The 13,456-nt window shown below is 37.1% G+C and overlaps 1 protein-coding gene across 1 annotated transcript in view; it reads left to right on the top strand.

The window, feature by feature from the left end:
• The window catches only part of TBCK (TBC1 domain containing kinase), a 171,199-nt gene that overhangs the window by 96,660 nt on the left and 61,083 nt on the right, over nt 1–13,456 (top strand). The window contains exon 21 of the mRNA XM_081105075.1: nt 12,965–13,001. Coding sequence (XP_080961201.1) covers nt 12,965–13,001 — 37 coding nt within the window. The remainder of the gene's footprint in view (nt 1–12,964; nt 13,002–13,456) is intronic.

Here is a 13,456-nt window from a genome sequence, read left to right as displayed (position 1 = left end):
CTCTGTCACCAGGGGGTGCGGGGGGTGGAGGTGAGGCGGGTCTTGTCCAGCCTGAAAATGGCCCTCAGCCCCTCACCCAGACTGGCAAAACCTCCATGGGTGAGGGTCCCCACTGGCTAGGCACCCCAGTGTGGACCCCCACCCTAAAGGGGGTGTTACCACCCAGCAAACAGCCATCCGCCCCTCACCCAGGCTGGCCAGGCACTCCAGTGGGACCCCCACCCTGATCCGGGACACCCTTCAGGGCAAACCAGCCGGCCCCTACCCATGCACCAGGCCTCTATCCTATATAATAAAAGGGTAATAGGCAAACTGGCCCTATCAGCAGAACGACTGAGAATGACTAGTCACTATGACACACACTGACTACCAGAAGGCAGATGCTCAATGCAGGAGCTGCCACCTGGTGGTGTTGCGCTCCAACAGGAGGAGCTCTGCTCAGTCACAAGCCAGGCTGATGGCTGCCATCACAGCAGTGGTGGCGGGAGCCTCTCCCGCATCCTCAGCAGCGCTAAGGATGTCTGACTGCAGCTTAGGCCTTCTCCCCACTGGCAAGTGGACATCCCCCAAGGGCTCCCAGGCTGCCAGAGGGATGTCTAATTGTCAGCTTAAGCCCAATCCCCTGGGGAGTGGGCCTAAGCCAGCAAGTGGTCATCCCCCAAGGTGTCCCAGACTGCAAGAGAGCACAGGCCGGGCTTAGCGACCCCCCCCCCCCCCCGCAGAGTGCACACAAATTTTTGTACACCAGGCCTCTAGTAATTTAATAATTTTGATAGACTATCGTTGTTCTATTCATGCTTACCTCTCTGCTATGATCCCCTCCTATAATTACTGGGACATTTTTGTATAAATGCTTATAAAATGGTATTCTCTTCAATACCATTATTATTATGAAAGTAATATTGATTTTAATATGTAGTATGATTAGTCTTAAGAGACATTACTAAGTCATGCGGGATGGGAGAATGTGGCAAATGCTGTGCTTTCCTGTGCCCCAGCCATTGATTCTCTATAGCAGTCCCCTAATCGCTGTAACAATGAAATGCTTACACCTATTTCTGAAATATGACTCTGCATGTTTTTCCAAACCCCCTAAAGGGAATGGTTCCATCACTATTGAGAATTCTAGAATAAACAAAGAGAACTGAAGGGACAGAGTGTATACTTATTTGGAGAAAATTCCCTTTTCTGCAACTATTCTCTTGTCAGAGAGAATGGGCAAATGAAAGGTAGTTAACAAAGAACATTAAATTGGTGATAGGAAGATTGGTTTTGAAATCTTTTATCCTAATTTTTGTTGTTTTGTTGTGTTTAGGAGCCCTGTTTCTTATCTGTAGATAATATGAAAATGTTAAAACTATTTTTAAATTTATCTTTGAAAACAGACTTAAAGTTGGTTTGGGGGAGGATTTGATATTTTAAATATAGAGATCGTTGACAGTAGTAGTGTAAGGGGTGTGATAAAATGGTGAATTTTTCTAACATTTTTCTTACTCTTGTAATCACTTATTTTTAGTTGCATTTTATTCATTTATATGTGCAGTGTTTCTTCTCCCCCCCCCCCCACCTCCCGTGGAATTTTTATCTTCATTGCTTTACATTTAAAATAATTGTTTAGGGAACTTTTCTGTACCTCTAACAATACAAATGATTCATTAAGGGAAAGGTAATACAATCCCAAACTGAGTTTCATGCTCAATAACTAATCCTCTCAAAGTAAGCCTTCATTAGTCTTCCATCATTGAAATGCAGGCTCCCATTGCAAGGAAGATTGTGATTTCTGGCTTCTTTCCATTTCACAGAGCTCTGAGTGCTGAGCACTGCTGAAGCCTGAATAGTTAGGGATATTGTGCACTGATGTGATGCTTAGATTTTATATGTCATGGTAGTTATGTGATTTACATATAAATAGGGTGAATAATCTATATTTGGCAGAGTTGAGACCAGGGTGATTTTTATCATTTTTGTCTTCATGTATGTTTCTGCCTCTGAAAATATACCAGGACTTTGAGATGAGAAGAGGAAAGTACGCTTTTTCATTTTTAAAGAAACTGTTTTCCTGAAATGCTATGAATAGCATTAAACTTGTAAATTTTGAAAAGTTGTCAGTGGCCCTTAAGAGAAATGATAAGGGCTATATCTCAGTATTCTATGTACTTTTGAACTGATTATCATTCCTAAAGATAAAGCGAATAAATTCAATGGTAAGCAAATTGGCTGGCAAAATCATTTTTACTTAACTGCAATCTTTTTTATTGATTTCATAGTGGAAGGGAGAGGGAGAGATAGAAACATCAGTGATGAGAGAGAATTTCCTTCATGCCCCCTACTGGGGATCGAGCCTGCAACCCGGGCATGTGCCCTTGACTGGAATCAAACCCGGGACCTTTTAGCTCATAGGCCGATGCTCTATCCACTGAGCCAAACCAGATAGGGCTTACCTGCAATCTTATGGATGTCTATGCTACTACTGACATTCTCCTTCTTTAAAAGCTGACCACTGTCATTTTCAAAGTTATATTCAGCTGAGCCTGTGCTAACAGACAATGAGAAAGGATTGCTCAGAAATACTTTTGTACTTAGTTTTTGTTTTCTTTACTCATTTGTTCATTTATTCCTGGCCTTCATGTTACTGTTATATAAAGAAATTTTACATTTTAAACTACTGACAATGAGCTTTTTAGATGTGGTTACAGGATAAATTAGGAAAGTGCACCTTTTTTAGAATCTTTCATAACAAGAGTCCCTACTAATCTGTCTTACCTTATCTGAAGAGGCCAGGATGTGTCCTTTTGTCTGGCTGCTGCTAGGGTGACCCTGACAGTAGTCCTAAACCTATTCTACTAACCTTGGATACTTCAAGGCCCTTGAATATGTATGACTTGTTGAGCTCTCTTTCTTGCAATAGATCTTTCATCTATGAAACATCTGTATAATATTTTTAAAAATCGCATTCATTAATATCACCACTGATCTCATCCAAAAAGTCTTTAAGTTTTGTGAGGCTGCAAGCTCAGAGTGGCAGATACAAGTTTTCTAAAATTTCAATCTTCATCTAACAGCTAGAAATTTTTCTTAAAATAACAGGCTCATTTCATTTTTTTAGAAATGTCTGCCAAATATCCAAGTATGAGAAAAAATCATTATTTATATGTCATTCTTTCAAATAAAAAATGCTATTTTTTCTTAAAAGCACCTACACTGATTCACAGCTCAAACAATTGTCCAGGTGCTATTTCTCAAGAAAACCATTGTGCTTCATTCATATACAGCACAGGTGCTTTATGTACACTTCACACTTTGTCTCATGAGACATTAAAAAGATGGTAATTCCATGAATACTTTTTACTTCTTCACAAGGATATGACTATTATACTTTAGTGCTGCTACCTTGATTTGTGGTAAGGTGTCAGCAGTTTTATCCACTAGAGATTTTGCACCATTAGCTCAAATATTAATACAGTAAAAAAAAGAGCGAAAAAATCTTAGTATTTTTACTAAGATAGCTTTTAGTTCATGGACTCCTGACGAGTCCCAGAGGATCTCTAGGGATCTGTGAGTCAGATTTGATAAAGCAGATATGGAGAGTTAGTACTCAGATGCTAGTATCCAATGAGCGAGAATTCCAATCCTGACATGTCAATTTACTAGGCTAAATACTTAAGTTAGTTTCTCTTATGCACAATCCTCTTATTCTTAGTATTTACCTCATAGTATTATTGTGATGATTAAATGAGATAGTACATATAACCTGTTCAGTAGAGTTCCAAATACACAGTGAGTGTTAACGATGAACCATTATTGGTGTTGTTTTACTTATTAGCATCTGATAATGTTGCACTACTTCTTTGGTTATATTAGTACTAGAGGCCCGGTGCATGAAATTTGTGCACGGGGTGGGGGGGTGGGCCCTCAGCCTGGCCTGCACCCTCTCCAGTCTGGGACCCCTTGGCTCCTAAGCACTTGCCTGTCTGCCTGCCTGATTGCCCCTAACCGCTTCTGCCTGCCAGGCTGATTGCCTCCAACTGCCCTCCCCTGCCGGCCTGATGGCCCCCACCTGCCCTCCCCTGCTGGCCTAATGGCCCCCAACTGCCCTCCCCTGCAGTCCTGGTTACTCCCAACTGCCCTTCCCTGCCAGCCTGATGGCCCCCAACTGCCCTCCCCTGCTGGCCTTATCTTGCTCCCAACTGCCCTCCCCTACAGGCCTGGTTACTCCCAACTGCCCTCCCCTGCCAGCCTGATGGCCCCCAATTGCCCTCCCCTGCAGGCCTGATCTCACCCCCAACTGCCCTCCCCTGCAGACCATCTTGTGGTGACATCGTGTGACGATGTGAGGGCAGCCATCTTGTGACAACATTGCACGAGGGCATCGCATGATGCCACCTAGGCTTTTATTATATAGGATGATTTACATTTAGGAAAACATGATATCACAGGCTATAATAGATATCTTATTTTGCTGCCTCAGTTAATGAATACTTTGCCAGAGGAGACATGATACTAATAACAATAAAGACTTTCTTGTTTTTCAGAATTGGTGACATTGCCATTCACCACTTTAAATTTTAAACTTTTTTATTTGCTTGTTTTTAAGGTACTTTTCTATCTCCTAGAAAGTTACATCTTTTATAGTTTTTTATGCAAAGTTAATCAATTTTTTTAGAAATTTTTGGAAAGTTTTTATTGTATTCAATGAGATAATTCAAAGGTACTCTGGGAGTGTAACTAATCCTTCCCAAGAATGATTGTGTGGATCTCAAAACCATTAAATGATCCAAGTGATTTTATTAACTAGAGGCCCGTTGCACAAAGAGATTCGTGCAATAGCCATCCCTTCCCTTGGCTGCCGGCACCGGGTTTCCTCCAGCCCCCGGGACCCAGGCCTTCGCTCCATCCAGAGCCTTCAGTCTTTGCGACTCCAGACAAAGCCTTCAGTCTTCGCTCCACCACTTCGCCCCTATGTATGCAAATTAACTGCCATCTTTGTTGGGTTAATTTGCATACTCTTCTGATTGGCTGGTGGGCGTAGTGGAGGGACAGTTAATTTACATATTTTCTATTATTAGATAAGATTTCTATTTTATAGGGTTTTTTAATTCAAAATTGCAAACCTTGGTAAAAATAAAAAAGAAAGAAATATTTATGAGTTAACTTATTTTTTAAAAAATTTCAGTATTAAGGAAATAATTACTTGCAAAAGATGTAACTATTATAACCTTTGATATAAAGAAAAAGAAAACCATTTACCTTCTGGGTCCAATGGACCTTTTAAATTATTTTTTATATTTAAGTCATTTTTTAAAATCATTTGTAGAAGTAGGACAAAGGCATAATAAAAATAATGTACTTAAAATTTTTAGTAAGAATTTCAGCCCTAGCCGGTTTGGCTCAGTGTATAGAGCATCGGCCTGTGGACTGAAGTGTCCTGGGTTTGATTCCAGTCAAGGGCACATGCCCGGGTTGCAGACTCATCAGTGATTCTCTCTCATCATTAATGTTCTGTCTCTCTTTCTGTCTCCTTTCTTCTCTGAAGTCAATAAAAATATTTTTTAAAAGAATTTCAACATAGCAAACCCAAAATTTTATTCCATATATTCCTGTTTTTGAAAATATATGTATGTGAGGTGTGCAGTATCCTTTGATACTGTTCATCTGTCATGCATAAACCTGGAGCATATCCATCATGTAAAGCCTGATCCAGATTTCAAATACACACCTAATAGATTTGGCTTTTGTGGTTCTTCTTATACTTACATGATCAAAGCATAATTATCAAAACAAAACATTTACAGGCCTCATAACTTAGTTAAAAATGTTTTTTTTCTCTCATACGTATAAAATATTTTCATTTTTAGATTTAGGAACACAAATTTAGAATGATAAATCTAATGATTTGTTTTTGTTTTTATTCATCTGTTTTCTTCTAATCACTTTGTAAACACACCTACCTTTGGCATTTGTCCACTTGAATTGTATCACATTTTGTTGCAGAAATCTCATTTCAAAATTACTCTCACACATCTGTTTAGCAAAATAGGATGGTTCAGGTTTATCTTCCAATATATTGTGTGATGAGGTCTTTCCCATTGAATTTTAAATTTGTTTACTTTGTTTCTTGTGTTTGAGGAAATTCATCTAAGATACCATCATCTGAGCATTCACACTCTGAAATGTCACTAATATTACCAACATTACCATTTCACTAGACTCTAGATTACTACTACCAATCTTCTGATTGATCTAATAATTGGGAAACATCCTCTGTCAATGTTCTTCTTTTTTCTAGTAGTGGTGGAAAATGAAACATTCTGAATTCTCAACTGTGTATATTAAAATCTTTAAAAGAAAAAAAATAAACAATAATGGTATCTTCACATATCTTTTGTATCTTTTTGAAAGATGATGTAATGCTTTGGATAGCACAATAAGAAAAATAAAAGGTGGTATAATAGTGATTTATTTTTAACAATGTACAATCCTTCTATGCAATTCTATCATTATTCTACTTTTATTATTTTAATCTTCTTTAGCATAGTTGGAAATAATTGAATATTTAGTTAGAGAACAGTAATAGTCAAATATTCACAAAATAAAGGATCTTATAGAATTTGTAAGGTAGAAGAAAAAAATTTTATGTAAGAATATTTGTAATTTTCTGAACTCACAGTAGCTGAAATGGAATTGAGGGATGTTGATTCTGAGAGCCAGCAGGACTGTGAATAATTTAGCCTCCTTAGGCTATGCCTACCTTTAAATGAGTTTACCTCAACCTGTAAAATAATATCTACAATTCCCAGTGTTGAGGATTCCCTTTTTTTTTTTTTTAACCTTCCACTACCACCCTCCTTTTTCTAACAAAGCTTGTGTATCTTTTGTGAGATGGCTACATGAAGCTATCTCAGAACTTTAGGGTGTTAAAATACTTCCAATTACAGAAACTTCTGGATTGTTATTAAGAATGATAATTATAATTTCTATACTGATGTCACATGCCATATCCTCTGCCAGGTGTTTCAGATCCAATTAGCTAATCTTCACAACTATCCTAAATGTTCAAAGAGATATGTAACTATAAGATCACAATTTCCAGAGCTTCAAAGTTTCAAGAAAATATATGATGGTCTCTACTGCTTTGAAAACTTGTGAGCTTTTAGGCATCCTTTTCTTGACTGGCTAGACTAGACGTACATTTCCCTAATGCAGGGAATTAATGCAAGGCATCAAACTAATGATCAATATGTGGCTTATAGTAATTTAAATATAAAAATATTTCTGATGAGGTAAACATAAAATATAGTATGCTCATAAGAAGGTAGATTATAAGGACCTCCCTCTTTTTAATAATTTTGTAATATTTTTTATAGAAAGAACATGTAATGTTTGTGAATTAAAAACACTTTGACAAAAGATTCAGAGTTTATAAGAAATATTTTCTTTCTAAATTTTTCATTCTTATACATTTATAAGTTTTTGAGCCACAATTTTCTGCTCTTCAAAATCAAATTAATGAAGCCCCTGCCTTTTTTTCCCTATGATATTTAAGGTTGTTATATTATCAGCCCATATGGAAAAGACATCATGAAATACTAAATATCATTATTCTTTCTTGATGTTGCTAGGGGGCAGTATTTACTCAGCTGACTCTTAGCAGACTAGCAAGCGTATATAATTTCATAATCTAGAGAAAATAGTCAATGCATGTTAGATTTGTTTTCACTGGGTTTCAGTTTTCAACTTGAAATCAGAAAATAGCTAATAACATCTCTAACTTGATAAGACTAATTTTAGATATTTTTTGTATTTGCAATAAAAATTTTATTATTTATTTGTTATTTTAAAAATTAAAACCTCAGCCAGCCTAATATTCAATATTACCTTATTTTGCTAGGAGTTTTTGTGTGTATCAGCCTATATTGTGAAGAAATAACTAATATTTTAAGAAATTCTTTAAAATGAAAATATCAGAAAAATAAATAAGTAAATAAATAAATAAATAAATAAATAAAATGAAAATATCAGTTAAGATTGTCTAAATCTTAAAATTATAGGGAGGTGGGGATGGCCAGCGAGAGGTCAATGAGGGGAGACATATGTAACACTATATTTAATACTTTAAACAATAAAAAATCCTATATAATAAAAGGCTGATATGCAAATTGTCCCCTTGGGAGTTCGACCAACTGAGAGTTTGACCACTCACTATGATGTGCGCTGACCACCAGGGGGCAGCGCGGAGCAAAGGAAGGCCCCGACCAGCAGCCGGCCGCCAGGGGAAGGAAGGCCCCAGCCAACAGCAGGCAGTCAGGGGAAGAAAGGCCCCCGCTGGCAACTGAAAGGCCCCGATCGACCCTGATCGCCAACCAGGCCTAGGGACCCTACCCATGCATGAATTTTATGCACCGGGCCTCTAGTTTAAAAATAAAATAAAATGAAGAAATATAGAAAGAATAACTAACAGGCATTACAACCTCACAGAATATATTACCTATGTATTTATCTGACTGTAATTTAGTTGATAAGAGGTGACTTGTTGCTGAGCATCTAAGAGCCCAGTGCATGAATTCGTTCACCTTGAAAGGAACTGCGGGCCACAAGGCTGGGTGGGCAAAGGGAAAGGTCTCCACGCATCCTTTGCACCCCTGCCCGGCCCCTCCTGCCACGTCCCCCGATCCCCTGTCTTCTGGCAGCCCTGCTTCCGCCACTCTCACATGTTGACAACACGAAGCAATTGGGGCCAGCACCATCAGCAGGTGTGAGTGGGGCCGGCATGGTCAGCAGGTGCAAGTGGCAGCTGCTGGCCCGATTGCCCCTCAGAAGTAGGGGGAAGTGGAGAAGCCCTCAGGGGCGATAGGGGCCGGCAGCCACCACTTGCATCTGCTGACAGCGCCAAGCGAGCGGGGCTGGCACCAGCAGCAGGGGCGAGTGCTGGGCAGGACCATGGCATACGAGAGCAAAGAATTTTCAGTAACCACCAGAGGCCCACCCTGATGACAGCGACTGGTGCCCCACCTTGATCTGGCGCCCCCGCTCACCTGCTCCACCATCCCACCGTGGCCAACGCCTGCCATGCTCTGCGCTCTGCTGCCAATGCCCACCATGTTCCGTGCATGCCCCCTGGTGGTCAGCACACATCATAGCAACCAGTTGTTTGGTTGTTCAGTTGTTCCACCATTCAGTCTATTTGCATATTAGCCTTTTATTACATAGGATATTTAAGAAATTAATTCAACTTGAATTATTACTTTTCAATATCAAATATGCTTTATTTTACTTTTTATTTATTATTTATTGATGAGAGAGAGAAACATGGATTTGTTCCACTTATGTATGCATTCATTGATTGATTCTTGTATATGCCCTGATTGGGGATCAAACCCTCCACTTTGGTGTATTGGGATGACATTCTAACTAATAACCAATTGACCTACCCAGCCAGAACCTCATTTCTCTTACTTTTAATAATTCCTTTTATAATTGTTGTCAAAATATAGGTATATAATTTAAAATTTCAAGTTTGTTTTTTCCATACTTTTGACTACTTAACATAAAGGATTTATTAAATGTGTTGACCAAGGGAGATTTGCTGATTTTCTCATTATTTGATACTTATTGAAAATTCCTTAAGAAAATGTATAATTTCATGATTATTTGGAACTTTTAATTTACCCTTTTTGATTATCTTTATTATATATTTCATTCATTCTTTCAACAAATATTTGAATGTCTATTATTTATGTGCCAGGCATTTCCCTAGACCCCAGGTACATCAGTGGAAAAAACAGACATAATCTCTACCCTCATAATCTAGTGGGGGACAGACAATAAAGAAGATAAATATACTGTGATATGTTATAAGCCCCACAACAAATTGTTTTTGCTTTAAGGAGTCAATTATTTTTAAATATTTTAAAAATAAAAGTATTTTGTATTTAACCCCATATTTATCATTGCTGAATCTCTTCATTCTTCTATGTAGATCCAGATTTTTATCTCATATCATTTCTTTCTGCCTGAAGTACTCTTTCTTCAGCATTTCTAGTAGTGCAGAACTTCTGGTGATGAATTCTTTCCTTTTATGTGTAGGAACCTTTATTTTACCTTTGTCTCTGAAAGATATTTTGCTGGGCATACAATTTGACGTTGATAGGTTTTCAAGTCTTTAATACTTTAAAATTTTTCCTCCACTGCCATTTATTATGCACTGTTTTCAAAAACAATGAAAAACATTCTTCTTATTGATGTCTTTTTCCCTCTGGCTAAATTGTAAGGTTCTTTTCTTTACCACTGATTTTGAGAAATTTGAGTATGACACTTGCTGTAGTTTTATTCATGTTTCTTGTGTTTCAGGTTTTTGAAATTTGGGATCTATTAGTTTATGTTTTTCGCCATCAAATTCTAAAAATATTCAGCTATTATTTCCTCAAACATGCTTTTTGTTCCCTTTCCTGTCTTCTCTCCTTTGTAGTCTCCAAAGAGGCTCATTGATGCACAGGATGTGTGTTTTTTTCCTCCTCTTTGTTTTACTGCTTTGTTCTATTGCTTTGTCTTCGAGTTCACTAATTTTTCTTCTAAGATGTCTGATCTGCTATTAATCCCATTCAGTGTATTTTTTTTATCTCAAACATTATATTTTTCATCTCTAGAATTTTGACTTCTTTTTTTGTACCTGCTATGCCTCTACTTACTGTGTCCAATCATTCTTTAGTTCTTTGAATAAATGGAATACAGATATAAAAAGTATTTAATGTTGTTGCCTACAATTGCATATATCTATAATAATAAAAGGGTAATAGCTAATTAGACCGGACAGCCAAACGACCTTCTGGACATCCTTCCAGATGAAGCCATGGAGGCGGGGGCTGAGGCAGAGGCAGTTAGGTGCAATCAGGCAGGCAGAGTGGTTAGGGGCGATCAGGCAGGCAGGCAGAGGTAGTTAGGGGCTATCAGACAGGCAGGCAGGCGAGTGGTTAGGAGCCAGCAGTCCCGGATTGGGAGAGGGTGCAGGCTGGCTGAGGGACACCCCCCCCCCCCCGCCCCATGCAGGAATTTCATCCGGATTGGGAGAGGGTGCAGTCTGGCTGAGGGACATTCCCCCCACCCCGCCGCAGGAATTTCATGCACCAGGCCTCTAGTATATATTAGTGTGTGTGTGTGTGTGTGTGTGTGTGTGTGTGTGTGTGTGTATATATATATATATATATATATATATATATACACACACACACAGTTCTGTGTTCATTTTGATTAAATGATTTTGGTCCTCATTATAAAACATTTTTCCTGCTGCTTTGCATTACTTTTTTTAGTCATTGTGAATTTTGCTTTGTTGGGTATTAGATATTTTTATGTTATTGTAAATGTTCTTGAGCTTTATTTTGAGGTGCAGTTAAATAACATTTAAACAGTATGATTCTTTCCAGGCTTGCTTTTAAGGTTTATTAAGTGAGACAAGGGTAGCATAATTTGGGAGCATAATTTTCCCCATTACTAAGCCAATACCCTGACACCTTGTATTACAGGGTTTTGTTGTTTTATTTTTTGTTTTTTTATCCTGGCTGGTGATAAACTGAACTATTCCTGGCTCTATGTGAGACTGGCGAGTTTGCCCTCTGAGTCATTCAAGTGGTTTCTTCCCTGCTTTGTGTAGTTTCCTCAAATGCATGCCCTCTTCAGTTTGTGGGGAAATGGGTTGTTAGCTAGTTGCTAAAGTAATTCAGAAAGACTCCTAATGGCAAACAATTGGCTTTGATCAGAAGGGTAGAAGGAAATGTAATTGATGTCATGTCCTTAAAAGAAATAAAGTTGAATACTAGTGATGTAACTAATTTCTGATTTTTTTAAACTTAAATTATGCTGAAGAGCTTGAATTTTGTTATATTTTATTGTTTTCTATAATCCATAGAAAACATTGAAGTCACACATCTTTGTACTCCTCAGTTCTCCCACTTGTGATGTTACTTGAAAGGATTCCTATTGTTAACGTATAAAAATGATCTAGTGGAGAGAAATGGGCTTTATTTCACATACAGTACTTAGATATCAATGTAGTATGTCATTATATTTATGGTTCTTGACTGGCATTTTGGAAGCATAAATACTCAATTGTGTGCAATACAAAGGCATATTGCAACTGTACTCGTAAATTCATAATTGGTAGGTGGTGAAATATTTATTTAAACTAAATAGGTTGGATAGAAATATTTGTTTAATATGAGCCTATATTGACACAGAAAGTAAAATTAGAGCTTTTTCCGATTTTTTTTATAAATCATTATTGATTTTTGATACTTGCTATTGACAAAGAAGATTGTACTCTACTTTTAGAATTAAGAATGATTTCTCACTTTTATAATCTCACAAAATTAATTGAAAGTGTGTGTTTATGTATTTATTTTTATTCCCAGACAATAAACTTAGGAAAATAAATTTGCCACTCAGCTAAAGGACCAATATTTCATTCCTAGATCTTATCACTTTTAGTCTGTTATGAAGCTTCCTATTAATTTAGAAAGCATATGCTTTATAACACCTTTTTGAGAGACATTTTGGGTATTTATTAAATATCTAATCAATTCTCAAAGATAGTAAGGGTAACTCAACACTAATGAGGACCACTTAAATCTCAGGAATATTTTTGTACTACTGGAAAAATACACCCTTGCAATTAGCATGCTAGTGTTCTGTTTGGATTAGGCATTGTCTTGAGTGTATCTTTTGATGAAAATGAAGGCATTCTGTTGAATAATTTTTAGCATAAGGGCTATATGCAGCATTTGTAATAGATACCATTATTTAATAGAATATACGTGATAATAATTACAATTATCTACATTCTGTTTTATTTTAATTAATGTAGTGAACCAATATATAGAACTTGCTTTACCATTCAGTTTATTAGTAATCATTCTAATTATCTCTTCTTTATCCATCTGTCCCCATTACCCCTTTTTTTTTCCACTTACAGCTCTATGCCATCCCTTGGTTTCTCACCATGTTTACTCGTAAGTATCATTTTCCCTTTCCTTTTGCTATTATGTTAGCTAAAGGATAACTCCATTCTTCTCCAGTATATTTACAGTAGTATCAGCAGACTTAATTACATAATCATTCATATGTCTAATGTAATAGAGTCTGGTAGAAAACAAAATATTAATTGTTCTGACTGCTGAATGTAAAAACGAGTATTATATTGAAAGAAAACCTGTTTTACATATTGTGACATTCATAAAATTTATTCCTTCTATTGAAAAAGAAATTAATATTAACTATAGGATTTACATAAAGTTTTGGAAGGCAACTTTTACAACCACATTAGGCTTAAGTTTTTACAGATTCTCTAATAATAAATTCTTTTATTTCCTAAACTAGAATTCCTTTAGAAATTAAACAACTTATGTGAATGTGTGATACTTTTACCAATTACAAATATTAATACAGTGATCATTCTGCTTAAATA

The sequence above is a fragment of the Myotis nattereri genome, assembly GCF_964212035.1.
Source record: "Myotis nattereri genome assembly, chromosome: 1".
Taxonomy (NCBI): domain Eukaryota; kingdom Metazoa; phylum Chordata; class Mammalia; order Chiroptera; family Vespertilionidae; genus Myotis; species Myotis nattereri.
This window is presented reverse-complemented; position numbering and strand designations above follow the sequence as displayed.